Raw genomic sequence first — 24,002 nt, forward strand, 5'->3', positions numbered from 1 at the left:
CTTAGGTGGCATGATTGAACAGTTTGGTAAGGAGAGGCTGTGGGGAAGCTACTGGAGACAAAATAATCTGGAGTGTGTCTGTGATCTGTTATTTAATTTTAAAAAAAATCAGTGAAAAGCTGGCCATTAAAAATAATTTAACTACTCAACCTCTGCTACATTTCATCATATCTGCACTAATTTTAAACAGAGAACTTGTAATGTTTTAGAGCTCTGGCATGTTCTTCAAACTGGTGCCAGAAAGCTTAATGGCTTGACCAAATCATTTCATGTTGCAGATATTAACGACTGCCAAAAATGCACAGATGGGAACTATCCAAACAAAAACCAGGATTTCTGTGTTCCCAAGACTGTAACCTTCTTGTCTTATGAAGAACCATTAGGGATCAGTTTAGCTTGTTTTTCTCTTTCCTTTGCTTTGATCACAGTTCTGATCCTAGGAGCATTTATGAAGCACCATGGCACACCCATCGTCAAAGCCAACAACCGCAACCTTACCTACACTCTCCTCATCTCCCTCTTGCTCTGCTTCCTTTGTACACTGCTATTCATTGGCCGACCTGAGAAGATAACATGTCTCCTCCGACAAACTGCTTTTGGCATAATCTTTTCAGCGGCTGTTTCTTGCGTCTTGGCAAAAACAATCACTGTGGTTCTAGCTTTCATGGCAACCAGGCCAGGATCCCAGATGAGGCTGTGGGTGGGGAAAAGACTAGCCAACTCCATTGTTCTGTCCTGCTCGTTGGTTCAGGTAGGTATCTGTATGGTGTGGCTGGCAACCTTCCCCCCGTTCCCAGATGTGGACATGCACTCTGTAACAGATGAAATCATATTGGAATGTAATGAGGGGTCTGTGACTCTGTTTTACTCTGTTCTTGGCTACATGGGTTTCCTGGCCATTATCAGTTTCATTGTGGCTTTCCTTGCCAGGAAGTTACCTGACAGTTTCAATGAAGCCAAGTTTATCACTTTTCGCATGTTGGTTTTTTGCAGTGTTTGGCTGTCCTTTATTCCGTCCTACCTGAGCACCAAAGGAAAATACATGATTGCAGTGGAGATCTTTTCTATCTTAGCCTCCAGCACTGGGGTGCTAGGGTGCATCTTTTCACCAAAATGTTACATTATATTATGGAGACCTGAACTGAACAATAGGGAAGAGCTAATAAGAAGAAAATACAGAAAAAATTAAGAACCTGCAACCTTTGTTTTAGTTTATGATCTAGAGTTGCAAATATGCAGAGCAGAATATTTATAGTAGTCAGTACAGATAAATCTTATTTATCTATCAACACAGAGGTCCCACTATCCGCCGACTCACTATTTGAAAATTTACATATTCAAGCATAAAGAATTATGCCCAAACCTCACTATACACTCTGCAAATTCAGATACCTGAACAGATGAATCAGAGACCAGGGGAACTCGACAATCAATTTTTGCCTTTGTCTCTCTTTTACTGATTGGTTGCAGCCATTTCAGGAAGAAATCGGGTGGGGATGGGGATTGGACAAATCCCTGATTAGAAATGTTTCCATAGGAAATAATGGAAATTATGGACTTCTTATGCAAACACTTGCCTAATGAATGATTTCCAGGAACACATTGTGATTCGTAAGCAGGAAATGGATATATCATTATATTTCTAACTCATATTTTCTTTTAGAAGATTTTCAATTTTCCCCAAGTTAAAAGCTTCATTTGGAATACTGGATAAAAGTTTGTTGAAAGGGAAACTATGGAACCCATACATCTTACTCTCATCTCGCTTTCAGCAGCTCTTCTTGAAATCCATGAGCTGCTTCTCAAATACTTCTCCCATGGGATCTGCTGACAAAGAAATTTTCAGAGCAATCTACCTTTTTTGTACTTTAGTGATTGTTGAGTGTGCACTGTTTGTGTGCTGTTTCACCTCTTCCTGTTGGCACTGAGGGAGTGGAGAAGGCAAAGCAAAGCAGCACAGTGCATACTAAAAAAACAAAGAGGAGCGTTAGGCAGCAAATAATGTGGGACCCACTTCCAAAAATGGCAGGACACAGACACTCAGCGATCCTGTGGATTTCTTAACCTAACTTGGCTGATGCCCAAATAAACCCAATTTGCCTCAGGACTCAGCCAAATCCAGTGCCTAACCCTAATATTTATAACCCACTCTTCGCTGAATGTTTCAATCCCAGAGCAGGGAACAGTGCAATAAAAGAACAATATAAATATACAGGAAAAGAAAGATACCAATATGCAAAACTTGCAGTATCCATTAAAAAACCACAATTTCAATAAATAATATAAACAAAAAGTCCATCAAAAGAACAAACCAAACAGTGGTGAGGACCACAAGTAGGGCTTTGGTGAGAATAGCTATTGCTTCAGAATTCCATCTCCACCCACCCCCAATAAACTGGGTGCCATGTGTTTTTCTTCTGTTAAATTTAGGTTTCCAAAAAAACCCCGCTATAAACTTAAACAAGCCTCCCAGATATCTAACATCCCGAGCAGCCCATGGGCCTGGGAACTGATGTAGCTTCTGCAAACCAGGTTTAAAGAGCTACAAATATTTGTAGAGCTGGGGATTTCAGAGGCACTAATCAGAGTAGCCTCCATGTTGAGAGAGAGGCACTTTGCTTTCTTATCTTCTGTCATGAATAGTCATCGCATAAATTCTCATTTGCAACACAGTCTAAAGCTGACAAGCCACCAATCACACTCTGGGGATGCTGCCTCCAAGGACTTGTAAAACTTACCATTTAATGAGGTTTGTATAAACTATTCTACATCATACTTGTAAGAGGAATGCAGCTGGCTGAAAATGCAACCTTGACTCTTTTTCTTTTTTTTAACAAGCTGGGCATCTGGTTCAGAAATAGGGAAACTTCAGGCCCAGGAGTCTCTTTGTCTGGTTCTCAGGACATTCCCCATAGCCCCACACCCTCTTGAATCACATCACTTATTGGCCCTGCTTTGTACCTTCCTCAGGTGTTTTTGCCTGGCTGGACTGTGTCCTTGAACTCAGATTTTTGTTTGCCTGAATGGGGCAGGGCAGGTAGAGAGGGGTGTGAGAGTATGAAGAAACTAGCCTGCTGTACAAAAGGTTGTGGCCAATGCACAACCAGGTTCGGAGCGTGTGATACATAGTATAGGGTATTTATTTTTTAACAGTACAAACTTATACATGTCTACCTGAAGTAAACCCTAATAAGTTCAATGGGATTTACTCCCAGGTAAGTGTATATAGTGTTGCAACCTCGGTCAACCTTTTGACCTTGATTTGTAGGAGTCTTATGCATCCTGCAGTACATATTTAATAATATGATTTGATTGGCTCTGCAGATGCTAATAAATCTAGACTTTCACAACTCTGCTTTCATCAGTGTTAAACAATGTCAAGATTGTGAGGAGGCTGCATTTACCACTTCTTCATTTTTTTGAAACTTGGCAGATTAATATGCAGCCTCTTTCATCACTACCAAGTGCACAATTGCTGTACTAGAGGAAAGCGGAATGTTCTTCAGCGCTGGAACACGGAAGCCCTGAGGCATGTTTTGAAATGTCTATAGCTGTGTCTTTCCAGCTTTGTAGAACACAGCATCCAATGATTTTGTTAAAGTGTGCATTTCAGGGAAGCAGGGAACATATGAGTACATATAGCTAAGGTGAAAGAACAGCAACAAGAAAAAAGCAATGGATTTCAAACTCATCAGATGCCAAGGAAATGAACAACTATCTGACTTTTAGAAGACATCTGAAGGCAGCCCTGTTTAGGAAAGTTTGTAATGTTTGATGTTTTATTCTGTTTTTAATCTGTTGGCAGCTGCCCAGAGTGGCTGGGGAAACCCAGCCGGATGGGTGGGGTATAAATAAATTATTCATCATCATCATCATCATGCTCTGACTGCTGCTCCATTTCTTAAAGAGATTGTTGAAGGCTTATATCTGGAAAGCATTGGAAAACCCATTCCAGGACACTGTTATATGAAAACACACATTTTATATCTGAAGTATGGTTGCCATATTTCAAAAAGTCTCCATATAACAGATGCTAGGGAGACAACTGTTGTTGATACAGCAGTATCAATGTGAATGGCACTCTACATCCCTCCCCTGCCTGGTGCCCTCCATATATTTTGAACTATGACTCCCATCAACCCTGACCTTGGTCATGCTGGCTGGGGCGGATGGGACTTGGAGAACCACAGGTTCCCCTTACCAACACAATAGAATTCAGGACAATTGGGGGAAGGTTGGCAGGAGGACGGTGGCTGTTTGGGTAGCAACAGCATTGTGGTGTTTGTCTCCCTTTTCCTCCCTCTGTATGCTGTTCTGGAAGTTCTCCTGACTCCCCAGAGCAGATTTGGGGGAGATGTGGGGGCAAGTGGCCAAGAAGCATGGGGGAAGCCCTATTATGCTCATGGGAGTCCTTGTGCAGTCTTTTACTAGCACACCAAGTTCGTTTAATCTGGCCCAATCCATTTTGATTGCCAGGGTCAGGGAGAGTTGCTTGTGGGGGTTTTCTGCCTCAGGTGTCCAAAAAAATAACTTGACCAGCCTTGGGTCCTATGCACCTAGACTTGTGTGTGAGAGATGTGCCATTCATCGCTCCACCTCAGGCAGAAAAATATCTTACCCCAGCTCTCCCTTCCAGGCTACCTGGGATCTCAGAGACGCAAGGTCTCCCAGCATGGAGGTGCTGAGGTGTCATTGTGCACAGAATGGAGGGTATTATTATTTAGTTATGTTCATGTTTGATTTTTCCAACTAAAAGCAGTCACAAGGCAACTTACTATTTAGGTGGGTCAGTGGGTGGAGGTGCTTGCCAGCACCAATGTACTGGCTCCCTACATGTCTGAGCATCTGGGGGGGGGGGGCAGTGAGCAATGATAGAGAGATGCTGGTGGTGGTGTAACTGATACTAGGGTTGTGGCCATAACTGCCATTCTATGGTGTGTTTTTCAGAACAGTATGTCTTTCTGCTCCTACTCTGCTCTTGTTGCCTAGATTTGGCAACCATGGCACCTGGGTTTCATTCCGCCCACTTGTTGAAACAACATGTTAACATTATTTCACCTCGTACAGCTACTGAAAGGTGTTCATAGCTTATATTAATTGCTCCACCTTGGGCAGAAAAGGGATATACTGAAAGCTGATAAGTGACATCTGACTGTTTTTCTTGGCTGTTTTCATCCAATGTGCATTACATTATTTTCCCCTTCTGCTTTAATCTTTCATCAGTGCTGCTGTTTATTCCAGCTACTTTAATACACCATTAAAGAGCCTTTGAACACCAAGAAAGGATTTTATTAAGCAAAGTATTTTATTAATATGTGACATTTTGCAAATCACACAAACCATACACTCCAGTGGCCAACACTTTAAACACTCCCCTTTAATTTTTCCACCCCTCAATTTTTTCACTTTTCCACCCCTTTAATTTTTTTCACTTTTCATTCATTTACAGGATTCTTGAGAATATTTTGAGAGCTAAAGTTTCAGGGCATCTGGCTCTGGTCTCCATAAAGGAAGCAAAATGTAAGGCCCCTAACTACACATTGTGCTAGCAATGTGATTAGCTATCATGTCATGAATTTGTTTTAATTAAATACCTGGCTGCGGGGTCGGGGCAGCTGTAATCACCACTGTGAGGGAGGGGAAGGTTAAGTCATCCCACCCCAACTCTGGTCTCAGTAAAAATATTCCCTTGCCCAGTCCAGCAGATAACATTGGTTGGGGGGGGGGAGTACAGCTGCCAATGGGAGTGGTTTTTTTCCTTAATGCTAACTACTGTATAGGAGATTATATTTACCAAACCACAGTTGTGGAGGGAAGACTTAGATCTCCCTTGCCCTTGTACTGTGGTGCCAATCACCATCAGGGTGTCTATGCCTCATCTTCAATTTTCTCTGAAACCTACTACATGATTGCTAATAATTTGGTAATGGAAAATAGTTAAACCCATAGAAGACAGGATAATGGCTGCTGCTTAGTGTCATGGCCAGCAGAGGAATAGTGCATGTGATTGATTAAGGGCACATCTACATCACAGTTTTTAATTACTTTGAAAGTCATTCTTTCCTCCTGAGAATTGCAGTTCTGTGAGAAAACAGCGTAGATGCCTAACAGACCATTATTCCCAGACTGCAACTCCCAGGATGCCATGACAATGAAATTGTCATAGAATCACTATAATTTTGTATTTCAGGTATACTTGAAAACATAAAGTGATGTGGGCAGATAGAAATAGATAAAGGGGGAGTAAAGGTTAGGATTCCTTGAAGCAACTCTTACACAAACCTGTTTCAAACATACGTATTCCAAACAGACAGTTTTGTATTAGACTGAAATATGGACTTTTAAAATAGCCATAACACTAGCATCCTAAAGTTGAAACTTTTTTTTTTTAATGCATATTGTGATACACTGACCTGGGCATGGGAAAGGGAGGTGAAGATAATGCTAATCTTTAGAAATTCGAACGTATCAAAATACATTGATGACTTTGCTTTTCAACTTTGATCCAGTAAAAAGCAAGTTCAGTATCAGAGGTAGGAATTGGCATTTACCATGAATCAGGCAGCTATCTCAGGTAGCTGATTTTCAGTGTCATGAAATGACATCAAATTGTTAATTACTGAATTTATTGTTGTATTTTTTATTTTTTATTTTGCTACCAGAGAAGGGCAGAGGCCTCAAGTGCCAAAATAAATCAGCCCTGGGTTCTATGCATGTTGACTGGAGAGGGAGGTGCCTTTTGTTCCTCAGGGAACAAAATGAATTGGTCTAGCCCTCTTTCTCTCTGTGTGTGTCTCACACATGGGTGAGAAAGGTGCTTTGGGGAATGCCTGCTCTAGGTCTCTACGGTGCTACTGGAAAGTTTAAGACAGTTTACAAAGCTGTTTTGCCTTTAAAAAAAAAATAGTGGGGGAATCAGACAGCTGAGTGTTTTCTGTAGTTTGAGCCTCAATTAATTTGCCTCAGAGGTCCAACTCTGTCCCTTAAGACAGGCATGTCCAAATTCCATTTCACGGGCCTTCATCAAATCTGGCCCTCTGAAAAAAGTTTGGGTACCCCTGCCTTAAGGTATCACCCAACAACAGGCACATGATGATTCCAGAGACCACTCCCCCCCCCCCCCGTCCCAGCTACCCATGATTTCTGATTGCACCATACATATGTAAAAGTTTTGTGGCAAGAAAGGAGACAGTGGCTAGTAGGGGTCATGAAAAAGGGTGCTGCATTCCCCTGTTGAGAAGGAAGCACCAAACCATCTCTATGTCTGCAGAGACATCCATGCCCTCAGTGCATTTGTTTCTTCCTGTGCAAGTGCTGCTCACGGCCAAGTGGATAGTAGTTATTAGAATCCTGGGCAGATGAAGTTAGGAGTGACCAAGAAATGGGAGAAAGATGAGATGAGAGGTAACCCCGCAGCACTTGACCACTTATAACTTCTTTTTCCCACAGATCCTATGGCAAGATATGAATAAGGGTCCACACCAAAACCTGGAGCAGAGCAGTTATGAAGGCCTGTCCCCTCCCAAGAGCTCCGGAAGTGCCTTGATTCCTGATCCTGGTGTTGTAACCCCTCCTAGGTTCAACAAACTCCAAATTGGGGATAATCCTGTGAATCCAGTCATGGTACGCGGTAAGGCGGATGTACACGCCAGGGCGGTTCTTCTCAGCACAGCCTTCTCCCCAGCTGACAATACCAGCCAAGAGCCATTCCTGGTTAATCTTGCACATCAGTGGACCACCAGAATCACCCTAGGCCAACAAAAGATGGGTGTTAGATGCATTGGTGATTCAGTGTGGCATGGTTGTTAGGGGGTGGGGAAACCTTCTCATAGTTCTCAACAGTGCAGTTCTCAGCTTAGAAACCAAAGCAAAATGCATTTTACAAAGAAGTATATGTCGAGGGTGGAGAAGATGTTTGGGAATGCATAGTTTTTTGTGGGGAGGGGATGAGAACATGAGAAGAGCCCTGTTGGATCAGGCCAAAGGCCCATCTAGTCCAGCATTCTGTTCTTACAGGGGGCAATCAGATGCCCCAGGAAAGCCCACAAGCAGGACCCACAAGGGAAAAGGGAAAGGACCCCTGGACAGTTAATGTATGCCATCTCATGAAGTCTCTTTTCAATGGCGAGGCTGAATATCAAATGTCTTAAAGAATAATAGAATTGGATAGCAAGTGAGACAGGAAGGACCTTATCCATGTGGAACTGAAGGCAGGTCTTGATGAGAGAAATCCCTCACCTTACACGTGTCCTTCATACCCTCAGCATACCCGGCACACATCATGTCGTCCTGGATGGGTTTCTGGGGCAGGTTTGGTCCCATGTCAATACTATAGAGCCTTCTGCAAGTCTGAAGATCTATTATGGGCACCTGAAGCTTCTGGAGCTTCTTTGGAGAAGGCAGATCCTCTGACGTGAAGAACATGGGATAGTGAAGCAGAAACATGGAGACACGGTTATCATTTTATTATATCTCCTTTACCACTTGGACAATCCATTTGTGAGTTGGAAGGCACACCGTAAACAGATGTGCAAGAAGGTCAGGCAAGTATACCTTTAGGATATAGATGCAATCAGCTGGAACAAAGTTTTTACTAGTTTCCAATTGTTGGGTAACATGCAAGGCCAACCTTTACTTCTAGCATACTTACCAGGCTCCAGGTGTAAGTCAAGTTCCTAATTTTCTTCAAGCAGGCTGGGTGTTTGTAATATATTGGAGAAGCTGGAGCGCAAAGCATGTGCTCTAGCACTGAGCTTCATCCTTTTCCCTCCAGCACTCTGCTTCCCACACTATCCAATCAGATGCCTACAAGCAAGACACAAGGGCAGCGGCCTTCTCCCTCTGATCCCAGAATTAGCATACAGCCATCATGACCACTAACCATTGATCACAGTATTTTTTCAAAGCATTCATACGTATTCTCAGCAAATCCCATTACAAGGGAAAGGAAAGTTGGGGCACGGATCTTAGAAACAGGCTTTATAGAGCAGGAAGGGTGCATCATTATTATTTTGCATTTTCCTGGACAAGAAAGGAAACCTTGTCCAGTTCTAACATTTTCCCCTTTCCCAGTACTCACGTCCTTCACTGATATCTCCCCAGCCAGTGACCCAGCACATCATGCCTGCAGGAAAGTCCACGTTGGGTGCAGGTACACAGATTGGGCTGATGTAATTGGTGAATCTCACTGGGAAGATCAGCCTCACCAAGGCGATGTCTCCGCTTGTGGCCTCCCCTGCATAGCGGGGATTTCTGATTATGTCTCCAACTCCTATGGACTGTTTGTGGGGCCAGGAATTCTCCAGTTTGTTGGCCCCTAGCAGCACGGAGTATTGGGAGAGATCACCTTCTCTGCAAGGGGATGGATGAAAAATTGCTATGAGGAACATTGTCACCATTGCATACAATTTACTTGGCTGGTATCAGGAGGCTTTGGGATGCTATTAGACCCAGGGAAGCATTCAGACTATCTCAAATTTGCAACAACAAAACAAAAAGGGGGACACATTGGGCAAACCTGCACTTTAAGCCTGAGATGGTCCCATGGGCATTCTGATTCTGATTTCCCATTCTGCCTTTGTTCTGGGTACACTTTATCTGAAGCATCTTACAGCTAGGAAGTTTGCCAAGAGCAAAGTATACCAGATCAAAACAAATCATCTTGCCAAACAATTCTTTCAGCTAATTAAAATAAGCCTTGCAGCAGTTGAGCTAACAGATTGGATCAGAGCTCCTTGTTAATTTCATGTCCTTGGGAAGTTCATTAAGATACCCAGTGCTGTGTTTCTCAAAAAAGAGGTGGCGGAACTAATCATGAACACCTCCCTCAATCTCTTAGAATGGCAATGGCACCCACCTGAGAGGTGCTGGAACTGATTTGCGATGAGTTCCAGCTGGGGGAAAAAGCCCTGAAAATACCTTTTGTTAAGGCACTTTAATAGAAACATGTGTCCATATCTCAGCTCTTTTGCAAACTAATCAAGATAACTGGTGCTGCAAGGCTGAACTTTTGCTGAACTTTAATACTTTATTCTTAAGCCTGGGTCTGGAAAGCAGAATTTGCAGAACCTTATAAGCTTTAACATACTGTGAAACATTAAAACAATATGAGGCTGCCTCATAATCTTTGCCTTCAGTTTATTTTTAGAAACAGAAATGCAGTGGATGTATAAATTAAAATATGCAACCTGGTTTCCAAGGAATAGGAATGCTGAGTGGGGAATTGCAATGGTCAGGAGAGAAATTCAGCAGAGATTATTTTTGAAAGATAGATGACCAGGGTTGTAGTCTATAGACAACTGGATTCTTTGCCTTGGACATAATCTGCATTACCCCCAAGACTGTAGTCTAACACAGAGACCTGCAGGGCTTGGGCCAGGATATCCAAAGGATGACACATCTTCAGGCGAACCTATCTATATATTGAAAACAGCCTATATCTTCTGGGCTTTTCTTATAGTTCCCACAACATCTGAGATGACATGGATGACACAGAGAACAGGGCCTTTGCAGTGTGTGTGGGGGGGGTGCATTTATAGGATAGTCTCCCACCAGACTTGTAAAGAGTCTTGGGCTCAGTGGACTGCAAGTGGGAGGAAAAGAGCCATTTCTGGGTTACTCACGGTGGGAAGCAATGTGCTGCGGTCACAATCCAATCATGGGTTATCAAAGCCCCTCCACAGATATGCTTGCCCATCTTCTTCACACTGACCTGCCATGGCCATTCACCTTCCACAGAGTCCTCACCCCCAACATTTCTATTCAGGGTGATTGGTCGCCCACATACTAGGAAAAGAAAGAAGTGGGTGGGGTTAAACTCAACACTGGGAGCAATCTGTTCTGTACACTGCACATCTGGCTAAGTCAACACACTCCTGAAGAACAGGAGAGCAGCCCTGCTGGATCTGACAAAAGGCCGAATCTGGCCCAGCATCCTGTTCTCTGAGTGATCATCTGAGGCCTTAGTTGCATCACTCCTAGATTAGTGTTGTGTTCTATTTGGGGTTGCCTTTGAAAAGTTCCAAGAACTCCAAAAGGTCCTGAATGCAGTGGGCCAACTGTTAATAGGGGCCCACCTGCTGGTTACATTTGCTTCTCTTGCTAAGGCAATGGCACTGGGTTCCAGTTTGTTTCTGAGCCTAATTCAAGTGCTGGTAATGATACTGAAAGCCTTTCAGAGATTAGAATGGTGATATTTTCAATGGATGCCTTCTTGTGTGACCAGAGGTTTAAAATCACTCATGGAGGAGTGGGGAATGGAAAATTTGTGGAGGGATACTGGTTTTATTTCCATTTTTTCCAAAGTCTAGACAATGCATTTTGCAAAGGGAGTAGATTTGGCACATGTCTACATCTTGTGTCTAATATGCGGCGCAGCCTATGAACTGGAAAGTAAGTTCCACTGACAAGAGGGCTTAAACACAGGCAAGTGTGTAAAGGGATTGCAGTCTTATTCTATTTCTGCTAGGCACAAAGAGGGGAAAAGGATAACACAGAGCACTGAACTACATCATCTTACTATATTTCATTTTCAGATTCATTTTGTTTCAGCCACGAGACCTCATAAGCTTGCTTTTAAAGACACTACAAGATTCTCAGCATTCTGAATTTTGCATCAAACTTCAAATTTAACAGGTGTGGAGAACTGATGTTGCCCTAACTGAAAAGACAACCTTTGTGGGAACAACAAAGGGGAGACCAAGACCTCTCCCATGTTTTGAACATAGGAAGCTGCCTTATATCAAGAGATGAAAGGTATTGAAACCATCTACCCCAACTACAGAGACCAAATTCCATGCTAAAACAACTTTTAAGAAGTAATGGTGGTGTAATCTAGACACATATTTTAAAAAAGTGAAAATGCTTTTTTTTAACGTTTTGAAAAATATATTGAATTTGCCATAGCTCACCATCACCATCTACTGTCACATTTGTATAATGCACTTTACAGCACACTTAAAACATTTTATTTGCAGCTGTATAGCTGAGTCCTGGGTTGCCTGTGCTCATAGGGAATTTGTTGCGCCACCTGCGTCCCTTTTGAGTCCTGGGTTGCCTGTGCTCATAGGGAATTTGTTGCATCCCACTAGAAAGATTTGCACTTTTAGCCTTGTCATAGGTGACCTCTAAACCCAGGATCTAAGATACATCTGTAGTAGAGAAGCAGGATGTAGATGTCCATATTGTGTTGCTTAGTGGGGTCCCCTGGAATGCACAAGACATGGATGGACAATCTGTTGCCTTCCAATTCCCATTATACCTGACCACACCAGCAACATCTGGAGGGCCACAGGTTGCTTATCCCCAGAACCCAGCGTAAAAGGTTAAAAAGTCTGATGATAAAAACTTACCCCAATGGGAACGGGTCATATGATAACCTGCAACAGAAAGAGGAGGAATCAACAGGGACAACTGTGACCCAGGGCTTAAAGCTAAAGATACACAATCGAAAACCAGAAGTTATCACAGGACTTTTATTCCAAGAAGAAGAAAATAATTGGGGGGGAGGATTGGATTGCCCCAAATATCCTCCCCAGCTCCTGATGCTGAGACTGCTTTTTTAAATCTCTCCCACCTCCCCAGGCACTGTGCTTAAACCTTGTACCTAAGCCTTGGTGTGAAATGGACAGGAGGAGACATGATCTCCATCTCGCAGTTCTCAGACAAGGGCAAGCAGTGGGAACACAAGATGCTGGCCAATAAGATGTCAACTGAATGTGAATGGCATCAGCCGATGCCCTGTTGGAGGAGAGCACAGCTGATCTAATAACTGAACTGTTTTTTTGCTGCACAGTGTTTCATGGCAAGAGTTTCCTACTAAAAGAAAGGGGGGCACTCCTTATGTTTGTAGATATCAAATCAATGTCATTTAATGATGTCACGAAAGGAACACATGAAGTTGCCTTGACAGAAGACGCTTTGTCCATCTTGCCCAGTTTTTCCTTCACTGTCAGAGATGCTTCAGGGATGTGGTCCACCATGTCTTTTCTCCAAATCACGGTAATAGTGCACTTGCAATTTCAGTGTTTTTGTTTTAACGTTTTGCTCAATGCTTTACTGGATATTTATTGCATTTCGATATGGTGTACTGACTTGTTTTTGCTTGCAGTTTTATGATTGCAGCTTGTGTGAACCACTTAGAGTTTTTGTTATATCAAGCAGTATATAAGATATTAAATTTTGGTTGACTGAGGCGCAGCACAATTACATAGCTAAACAGATTTAGCTATGCACTGACATCACTGAGGGCAAATGAGGACAACTGAGATGCAGGGCAGTGTTTCCTGAATTAGTCACCCTGAATTAGTCCACCCTGAGACAGGGAGCACACAGCAAGTCTGTTGACATCACAATAAATTTGAATTGCAAATCTTTGCCTGGAAGTTTCTTCTTGAAATTCCTGAAACAATAGCTGGTTTGGAGATCATCCTCTCCCAGAAAATTAGGCACTTACCTGATTACCATTAGGGATCTGAAATATGCCTATCAATTGTATACCTTTCAAGCTAAAAAGAATCCAGTGCTAGAAAACCTTTCATTTTCAGTATAGCATTTTCTCTCTAAATATATATCCCAGTTACATCCAATCATTGTGGTACTTTCTGATTACAAGAAATGCACACAATCTAATTCATTCCAAATCAAATATAATTGCTTTTTAAAAAAGTTATGATATATGTTAACTAATCACCTGTGTCTGACATAACCAAAAATGTAATCAATCCTAATCAATTTATTATAACATGTAATCACCATTAATTGTCTGGTATAATGCATTTTGTTTTACATTGGAAAGGAAGCCAAGGATTCAGGTAGGAGAGTCTATGTGCTTTACTCCCTCTACCACCAGGACAGTTTACAGTTTCTCAGTTTCAGTTCACAGAAACAGTAGCAGTAAAAACTATATAGGCAAAATACTATATGCACGGAGCTAGGGTTGCCATACATCCAGAATTTTCCAGACATAGCTGGTATTCAGCCCCCTTAAGCAGCATTTGGGCGAAAATCACTGAAATGTCCAGGAAATTCCGACATATGGCAGCCCATGTCAGTAGTGTAGATGTTGGTGATTTTCATTTGAAAATTAGCTCAAAAATATATTTTTTGTTGAGATTCTACCAAAAACTTTTTAAAAAATCAAAAAGAAAAGTTCAACAACTTTGCTGAAAAAAGGACAAAAACCTTTGTGTCTGGATTTTCACTTTTTGAAATATGGCAACCCTACACTGAGTCCTCTCTACCAATTGCATTTCTATGGTCTGAGTATCTGCCTATCAGCCATACAGCTCCATGGACTTAGCCCCTTCTCACGCTAACTAGCAAGAATATGCATTTGTTAGGTTTGGCTGCTAACCCACGGTCAGGCCCAAGAAAGATCTGTGCACTTTGCCCATAACCACCAGGTCAACCTTCCATGTCAAATTCTGTCAGGCTGCACGAATGCCGAATCTGACAAATAAATTACAGGTAGGATGCAACTAGGAAAAAGATTTAAGTTGGGCATAGGAAAAAGATTTAAGTTGGGCATTACTAACTGAGGCACATCAATTGCAGGGATCTGCTTTGAACAGGACTCCTTCTGAGACAACGTTTTGAATGTGCACTGCGAATTTGTCAGTTTCAGTTTCTCATTTTTTCATTGTTCAGCTCTCCACATTTCTGCAACAGTTTGTGAAAATTCATCAGCATTATAGTGCAAATTTATCCTACTATACACAGTTTTATATGTAATTCTGCCCAATAAACATAGTTTTGCACAGCTTTCCAAAATATAATGTAGTTTTGTATGCTATTCTCAGTAGTATATGCAGATTTTTCCTGATGTGCAACATATGCAACCTCAATTAGTTAAGATTAGTAAACTAAAAGGGATGCAATTAATTGACGGATATTCCTAATCAGACAAGCAGCTCTAATATATCTCACACATGCAGAGTCAAAACCCACCATCTTAATATTCATGATTTCACATCATCCTAATCCATTCGTCAGCCAGAACTATCTTTCTCAACACAAATTGAATCTTGCTTTAGGTTTTTTGTTTTCCAGTTTGCTTTCTTTTTGCTTTGTTACAATGGGAGAAATAAGGGTGTGCCGTTCTGTGAGATTAGTGATTTCCCAACCCATGGCAAAGCCACAGATACAAGATGGGAAAGGGTGAGGTGTGCAGTCACATCCAAAGACAGGATGACTAAGGTGATTCACAAGCTGCTAACAAAATCTCCCAAGCAACAGAAAGGTTGGAAGGTTATATAGAACTTGGGAGTGCCATATCCCTTGGAGGTTTGGGCTGTGGCGTGCACTAGCATGCAGTTCTTTCAGGTGGGGGGGGAGGAAGGGGTGAAAGAGGGTGGATATGTGCATACACCTTTATCCATTGATTTGTACAGGGGCAGTCCAGCTGTGGTTGGACTGCAACTCCCATCATCCCTGGCCATTGGCCATTCTGGCAGGGGCTTGTGAGAGATGTAGTCCAACAGCCTCTGGAGACTACAACATTGGCTACCCCTGGATTAGCACTACACAAATGAGTCTCAGGCTCCCAGATCCCCCTTTTCGCACTCCCCTGCTCCTCCTCTGGCATGGTCACAAGGACAAGAGCAAAACCATGTGCAAATGTAATCACAGTTTGACATTTGACCCATCCAAGAGTAAATCATGCTTAGCTTTAACTTTGATTTGCCTAGAAAAAGCCAACTTCAAATCTGTTATTATTTGTATGGTATATGAATACCACCCAAATTCATGAGGAGGACAATAGAAGAACGAAAGCATAAGATGTGCTAAGTGGGAGCAAATTATTTAAACACTGTATTTAAACTAAATTCAAGGGAAGTGGAATCTTCCCTTGAACCTTGGCACCATTATGTCAGATGAGTTGAAGAGCAAATGTATCTAGTGCAATTAGCTTGGTGTTCAGTATTCATTAGTTCAATTAGTGCCAGACTTTGAATTCATTAAACTGATGCCATGGAATGTTTAAAAACCACTCTCCCAACCTCAGGATTAAATTACAGCTTGTCAATCATGTGGTCACGGAGCTATTTAACCTGCCATAGAGGAGCAAGCGAACAAATAAAGTTATATCAGATCTAATTATGGAAATCATCATTAGCTAATTAACCACCCATTTCTTCAGCATAAAGGTTTTAGCTTGAAGACTTCACAGTGGAGTTTCACAATAAGGAAGCCTGCATCATATAATAATTTGCAGACAAATGTAGCAATAAATACAATGAAAATTTTATTCCCAAGTATTTATTTATTGCTGCCTCCCACTTCCATGTGGGCCTATTGATGCTACATATGTAAACTGCTTTGACAGTCATTCCCAGGGGAAACCCTGGGAACTTCAATTCTGTGAAAAGAAACTAGGGGACTCCAGTGGCAGACTCATCAAACTACAACTTTTGCAGGAAAATATTCATGGCTGTAGGATTATCCTGGAAGCTTTTTCAACAGCCATTCTGTCCTAGATCAAAGGGTGATGATATCCACCAGTAGAAAGTACTATCACCTCCTTCTCCTTCTTATTTGGTGCCCATGGCAACTATATTATTTTGACACCCATGACACTTTTATCAAGATATGAGTACCAGCATCTCATTTTTTTTCCAAGAGAGAGATAGAGAGTACTGCATAAATCATTCAGGACTAGAATCACAGACACATTATCCACACCCCATATGCACACAATCCATACATAATTAATCCAATCAGCCACACCACCCAGATTGGCACACAGCACACTCAAGAAGTCCTCAAACAGCTTATCCCATAATCTTTTGGAATATCATGTAACATTCCCAGAAACCTCACACACCCTTCTTTTTCCAAATAGCTCCACCCATATGTGTGCAGCTGGGAATTCATGAAAGCAAGGGTCACCAAGAGTAGCAAATTCTCTATTTCAAGGCTAGGCAGGTCTCAATATTAATTATTATTATTATTATTATTATTATTATAACTTATACACTGCTCTTCATCTGAAGATCTCATGGTGGTTCACAGCATAAAAATACAAAATAAAAACACAAAATACATATTAAAATCAGAACAAACCAAACCCATAATCTCCTCCCTCTCTCACACACACACACACACATTTAAAAGGACATAGAATGCTAATCAGCCCAAGGCCTGGCAGAAGAGAAACACCAAAAGATGTATAATGAAGGCACCAGATGAATCCCCCTGGAGAAATGGGGAACCACACCACAAATGGGGAACCACTCCAGAAGAGGCCTGATCTCGTGTTGCCACCCTCCAGACCTCTCATGAAGGAGGCACATGAAGAAGAGCCTCAGCTGATGATCGCAGGGTCCGAGTCATCTCATTTGAGGAGAAGCGGACTTTCAGATATTGCAGTCCTGAGCCATTTAACATCAAAGCCAGCACTATTAATTGGGCCTAGAAACTAATTGGCAGCCAGTGCAATTCGGCCAGGATTGGTGTAATATTCTCAAACTGCCCTGCCCCAGTGAGCCATCTGGCCACTGAATTCTTCAGCAGCTGATGTTTCCGGACCATTTTATACAGCCCAACATGTAACGCATTGCAGTAATCTAGCCTACAGGTTACCAGAGCATAGATAACGGAAGTTAGGCTAATCCTGTCCAGATGGGGGCACAGCTGGACCACCAACCGAAGTTGATGGAAGGCACTCCGGGCCACTTAGACCACCTGAGCCTTAAGTGACAGCAAAGGATCCAGAAGTACCCACAAACTACGCATCAAGAGCGGGCACCCACGTGGTCTAGGGAACCACCCACTAACAGTGTCTCAGTCTTATCTGGGTTGAGCTTCAGTTCGTTGGCTCTCATCCAGTCCATTACCGAAGCAAGACAATGGTCCAGCCCATCCACTGCCATAGCTATAGATGTAAAGGAGAAGTAGATCTTTGTGTCATCAGAATATTGCTGACAAAACTCCAGATAGCCCCACTTAGCAGTTTCATGTAGATGTTAAATAGCACAGGGGATAAAATTGAACCCTGAAGGGTAAGAAATAGGCCTATCAATGGCTCTAAAGTCATGGAAATTCCATGTTCTGTGGCAGCAAAATCTGGACACCAGGTGCTAGGGACAACCTAATAAGGAAGGCTTCCAAATGAGGGCATTCGTAGCCCTACCTGAAAAGGCCAGGGGCTGAATCTTGAACCTTCTGCACACAAAGCAAATGGTCTCCCACAAATGGTCTCCTACAGCGCTTTTCCTCGTCTCAGCCATCTTTTAGGATCAGCAGGATGGGCCCCTTCTTAAGCTTCGCATTTGTACATCAGGATGGCAACTGGCCAGGAGATGAGGAAACCAATCCAGCCTAGCTTGCTCTTATGCCTTGAAGCAGCTGTTTGATATGCCGAAATCAGCAACTGGTGTTTGTTTTTTCCAGGCTGTAGAGATAAGCACTATCACCTGCTAAGCTGGTGTTGATCCAGCCTGCTCCTGAAGTGATGCTCCCGGGGCCAGTTCAGAACTTGGCAACATACTTTCTGCCCACTTCTAACAAAGGAGGAAGCACTAGGCAGGCTTAACCACATATTACCATAAATGGTGTGTTGTAGGAGAAAGAGAGATGTTGACCGAAGAAGTTTAGTCTATGTGAAATGCTCTCTGGTATCAACCTCCCTTTCTCACTCTCTTCTTCTTTCTGTGCATCCAGATATAAACACTGCAGTTGTTAGGACATCAATGGTCTCAGTTTCCTTCCATATGCAAGATGACACAGGGTGGGAAGGAGGGATAGCTCAAAGTTTGAGATGGGCTCCCCGGGCAAAGTGTCCTCTAGTGGGTCCCTCCCTCTGTTAGTGGGCTTACCTGGCTGCAGTAGCAGTGACCCAAACAGGACTGGGCAGCTGTGTCTAGCCACCTTTTTTAATCACCCACAATGCCTCAGAATGATGCTAAATAGGGGGAAATTATGATGGCTGTTATACGATCCGTGTACACCCACCTCATCTAGCACTGGAATTTCCAAAGACCATATGACTACAATCCCTTTCATTATATTCTTCCATAATCAATAACTGATGGGATGGGGGGTGGGAATTGATTCAGTTTGTATTTAAAGGAATGTCTACCCAGTTTGCACTTTCTGAAACAAGATATGGACTGGAGAACAGCCATCCTTTGAAATTAGCATTTCTCCTTTTATTTTTTTGCAATGCAGCTCTCCAGCCAAGTAATGTGCACATAAATGCAGGTGTGCATATGAATGCACATATTAGTGGAAAATGCATACGGGGCAAAGTTGCTTTGCAAAAAATGTGTATATTAGGCAAAATTGCACACAAAAGTGTGTTATGGTAGCATAAAATAGCACTAAAATGTTGAAAGCCGTTGTGGAAATGTGGAGAATTGAAAAATACTCTTCCCTATTCTCAATATAATTGTAGTTTTAATATCAATAGTTTTTATTGGTTGTTTTTAAAATAAAAAATATAAAAAACAAACAAACATGTTTTTACAGATTTGCATATCTCGAGGAGGCACTTTGTTTCAGAATAGGATACAGAGATCAGTAGCAAATATAAATGCAAACATAAACAAGGAACTAGCAATAAAAAGAATAATTAGGTCAGAGGGAGGGAGGGAAAGAGGATACTGTCAGGAGCATCTTTATGGAATTCTCAGGCTGATAAAGGCTAAAAGATTAAAAAGTCACATTACAAACCCATACAGCAATGTGCATTGAGAGTGTGTGGGAGAGGAGAGAGGTACAGAACAGTTTATTGCATTGTCTCAAGGTAGCCGTATACTTTGAAAAGTTGGATGTGGACTCAGAATGCAAGAGTCATCTTTTACATATTGAATAAAATCATACCATGTTGGGGGGGGGGGGAATGTCTTGCTTTGTCCTTTTGCTACTTAGCTTATGAGTGAGTTTCCTAGTAAACCTACTTGCTGGAAGTGTGGCCCCTAGTAAATCTGTCCAGTGTCTAGCAATAATATTTCAAGCAGCAATTAACATCAAGAGGCAGAAAAACTAAATGTATAATTATTGTTAATTGTTAAGTCTAATTTTAGTTTTTCTGCCTCTTGATGTTTTCCTCCGTGGTCTCCTACTGTTGTTTTGTTTTAATGATGTATCATTGCACTCTCTTATTATGTGTGTGCGCGCGTGTGCATGTATTTTATTTTATTTTTGTAATGTGCTTTGGTTATTATTTTAATAGAAAAGTGAGATATAAATAAAAAGAAAACTAATCAACACAAACACTCGGTATCACTACCATAGAGTCAAATTAGGAAAAGCAGGAGCCTTTCCACAGTGGGTCAAGGGAGACTTTTCTCCTGTATGCCACCCTCCCCCCCAAAAAACACACACACACACACACACACACACACAGCTTGGCCGCACTAACCTAATTACTCCAGAATCATTTGGCAACCACTGGTTCTGTACTAAAAATCATAGCTTAGAATTAATTCTTTGGCCCTAACCACACACTAGAAGGACAGAAATATCATTTTTTATCATCATTTGATCACTCTGTTCATTAACAATAATAAAAACGAAGCTGGCTAAAGGATCACTTTTCCAAGGATCTTTGAATGTTTGCCTCTACAAGCCTTAGGTGTTTTGCCTCCCAAATACACCACACCCGAAGTACTACTTTTCCCCCCAGGACTGGTGAAAGGATTTGGGAATCCTGGATCCTAGACCCACTCTTAAGTGTCTCGATTCCACAATCTTTGGTGGAACTCTCTTCCAAATGGGATCAGACAGGGGGACCCTCCCTGTTAAACTTCTGGCACCTACTGAATACTTTATATTTTAGAAAGCATAGGCATATAGGAAACTACCTTATACCAAGTCAGACCACTGATCCATCTAGCTCAGTACTGTTTACATGGACTGGCAGCAGCTATCCAGGATTTCAGGCAGGCGGTCTCTGCCAACCCCACCTGGAGATGTGGGGGATTGAACCCGGGACATTCTGCTTACAAGGCAAGTGCTCTACCACTGAGCTATGGTCCTTCCCCATAGAGCATTTTAAGGCATTTCTGATCCGATAGTTATTGCCCGATTTTTTAAAATCTTTCTTGCATTTGTTCAGCTTGTTATCTGCTGTTTAAGCAGTATATAAATTGTTGAAATAAAGGTGGCCTAAATGAATGCAATGGGAACTTCTAATGCTTACCTCTGTCGGGTATTATCTGCTGGTCATTCTCCCAAGAATTATATCCATAATGCCACTGCTTGCAGATCCCTCTTTGAATCATCAGGGTAGCCAAAAGCAGCAGCAGAACTCCTGCGGTACCAAATCTGGGTGCCCCTTGCTGTCTTGCCATGATTCCGTTTTCCTTTTTCTTTTGTTTTTGGATCTGCTGTCACTCAATCCTCCCCGAACTGGGAGAGCGCGGCAAGAGGGATGCCCTCTGGGGTGACAGGGCTTGTTTCTCTCCAAGATGCAGATGCTTTAATACCTAGCCCTCAGAAGGGCGGGCACAATGTCACCAAACTGGTTTGACTGATGTGCTGGGTTGCGAGTGTGGCGTCTGGCAGCCAAGTGGGGAAGCCGGCTGATGAAGCCTAAGATATCCATCCAGAGAATCCAGCCAGCTGTGCTCCTGCATCCCTGAAGGATGTGCCAGTACCTGGTGGAGAAATGGTATCCAGGAAGATATAAGAGGTGGAGAAATGGCAAAGCCAGGAAGATATACGAGGCTGCTTAATCCAAACCGCAGCTTTTGGAAAAGATGGGGCTGATCATATGGGCCAATTAGCCTTCAATACTTCCATGTGTTGAGGAACAGGAGGGTGAGGTTAGTAGATTAGAAATTATATGTAGGAGGTAAATGACTCCTGCTGAACCTCTATTAGCAAGGAGTTCCACAACAATGAGCCTGCCTCACTGAAAGCTTGGCCTCTGGTAAAGGCCAGTTGAACTTCAGGGACATGAGTATACTCCGCCCTTCATCCTAGGGTGACTTGCAAGAATAAACAAATAGTACCTCGTTCCCTATAGGCTAGCTAGATCACAGAGATTGACAGGGGCTGAGCTTTAGGAGGTGTTTCTGGCTCCCAAAATCAAATCTCTATAATCAGAATTCAGCGCATTAGCCCCTGCATGATGGAACACCTGCTCAGTGGAGGTAAGGCTGATGTCAACATTGAACGGATTTTGATGTGCCACAAAAACATTTTCATTTCTGAAATGTTAACTTATCTGGTCACTTTTAGTACTCTACTGTTTCATTAATGAGGTAAATTATTCTGTATTTTATTTTGTTGCAAATTGCTTAGAGATCTATGTTTATGGTGGATTCGTAAATGCTTTAAATGTGTACATACAACAATCAGTAATAAAAAGAAAAGAAAATCAAGAATATAGTAAAACAGAGCATTGGTCACTTTTCCAGCCACCCAGCCATCCTTCTACATAAAAAATGAAAATAATAATCCTGACAGAACAGGGAGGTTTTTAGCTGGCCCCTGACGCTAAACACAGTTGGTGTCCAAGGGAAGCACATTGCCTAGACTGAGAGTTGGCCAGCCATCAGCTTGGCGGTTTTCTGTAGTGTTTTCTGTACTCTGATGGAGGTAGAGCTGTTGATTTTTTGCTCTGCTGTGGCTGCTGCCACTCTCCCATTGAGTTTTGCAAATAGGCTGTTGCTTAGTTGAAAGCCTCCGAGATCCGCTATCAGGTGCACGGCATGTGGGCGAACCGTTACAGCGTGCTGCCTTTGTTTCTCCATGATCTGCCCGGCGATAAATATTCAACATCATGGTTTTGTTATCATGTATCGGTTGGATTATTGCAATGTTCTAATTAATATGTCTGGCTATATTGCGTCTACTGTATATATGAGACGGAGAGACAGAAGTATCTCTCTATCTGTGGTTTCCCTAACAGGAACTAAGACGTAAAAGAAAATAGAAAATACATGTGATGTTTCCTTATCCCTCAAGAAATCTGACTCTTCAGGGAACAAGGTTTAGCTTTTACCGTGGGGTTACAAAGATTGGAATCAATGGCATTACCTTGATGGATCTCTATCTGGCAGGACTCATTTCTCATCCTAAATTAACATGCCTGAAATGTTAAACAAAAAAGTCTCTCTATGCTATGCTGAAAGCATAGTCATGTACTTTCCCAGCACATCAACCAACTGCTGCCAAGGGTGTTCTACTAGCAAGTCGGGCCACCTGAGATGTTCTATATCAGGGGTAGGCAACCATTTGTCTGTCAATGGCCACATTCCCTCAGGGGTAATCTCCAGTGGCCTCTTGCCAATAAGGGGCAAGACTGCAGCCAGAGGTGGGTGGAGCATCGTTCTTGCTAGCCAGAGGTCTGATATGATTTATTGTAGAAGGTTTTTGAAATTAGGCCTAAGGCTGCAGGTTGGCCAACTCTGATCTAGGTAGATCAGCCAAAGTAGAATTTCAAGCTTCTGATTTCTCAGCAGGCATAAAGGAAGTTGTCCTTTCATCTCCACACACACACACGCTTCTGTATGACTCTGCCATATCCTGAATCATTCCAGTGCTTTCTTTCTATTAAAAAAAGGTTAGGGGTACTCTCATTTTCCTACTCATATTGAAATACTGCCCCTCAATGAGGCCAATCTTAGATTCACAAATTGTTTAGGGATATGCGTACCCCTGCGTATGCCCAGAAAAAAAGCACTGAATCAATCTATTGTCCTATCTAGACCAGGGCTGCTTTACTTGGACTGGTAGTGTTTCTCTAGGGCAGCCTTCACCAACTTGGTGCTCCGCAGAAGTTTTAGACAACCACCAGACTCAGCCCCATTACATAAAATTCCAGAGCACAGTTTAAAGGCCTAGGAGCATGTTGAAGTTAAGCAAGGAACTGTGCACACACTGCCTTCAGTTCCATGATGGCAGAAAGGCCAGGCATAAATGTAAGACATAAATAAAAGCATAACTCTCAGAAGATTCATGTGATCAATTCAGAAACTTGGGGGCCAAACTTGTGAAAATATTTTTGGGATTGAATCTTCTGTGGTTTTGATTAAGGACAACTGCATGGGGGC

The 24,002-nt window shown here is 42.3% G+C and overlaps 1 protein-coding gene across 1 annotated transcript; it reads right to left on the reverse strand.

Annotated features, from left to right (window-relative positions):
- Positions 1–5,286: 5,286 nt before the first annotated feature.
- Positions 5,287–21,503, reverse strand: LOC310662346 (serine protease 27-like). The gene is made up of 6 exons (XM_083409143.1): positions 21,143–21,503; positions 12,351–12,377; positions 10,623–10,785; positions 9,080–9,351; positions 8,239–8,408; positions 5,287–7,749 (listed from the first exon to the last, which is right to left on the reverse strand). The coding sequence occupies exons 1-6, from the start codon at positions 21,291–21,293 to the stop codon at positions 7,453–7,455; spliced, it is 1,080 nt and encodes a 359-aa protein (XP_083265269.1). The 5' UTR covers positions 21,294–21,503; the 3' UTR covers positions 5,287–7,452.
- Between the last annotated feature and the right edge of the window lie 2,499 nt (positions 21,504–24,002).

Source organism: Podarcis tiliguerta, assembly GCF_965153285.1.
Source record: "Podarcis tiliguerta genome assembly, chromosome: 13".
In the NCBI taxonomy this organism is placed as follows: Eukaryota; Metazoa; Chordata; class Lepidosauria; order Squamata; family Lacertidae; genus Podarcis; species Podarcis tiliguerta.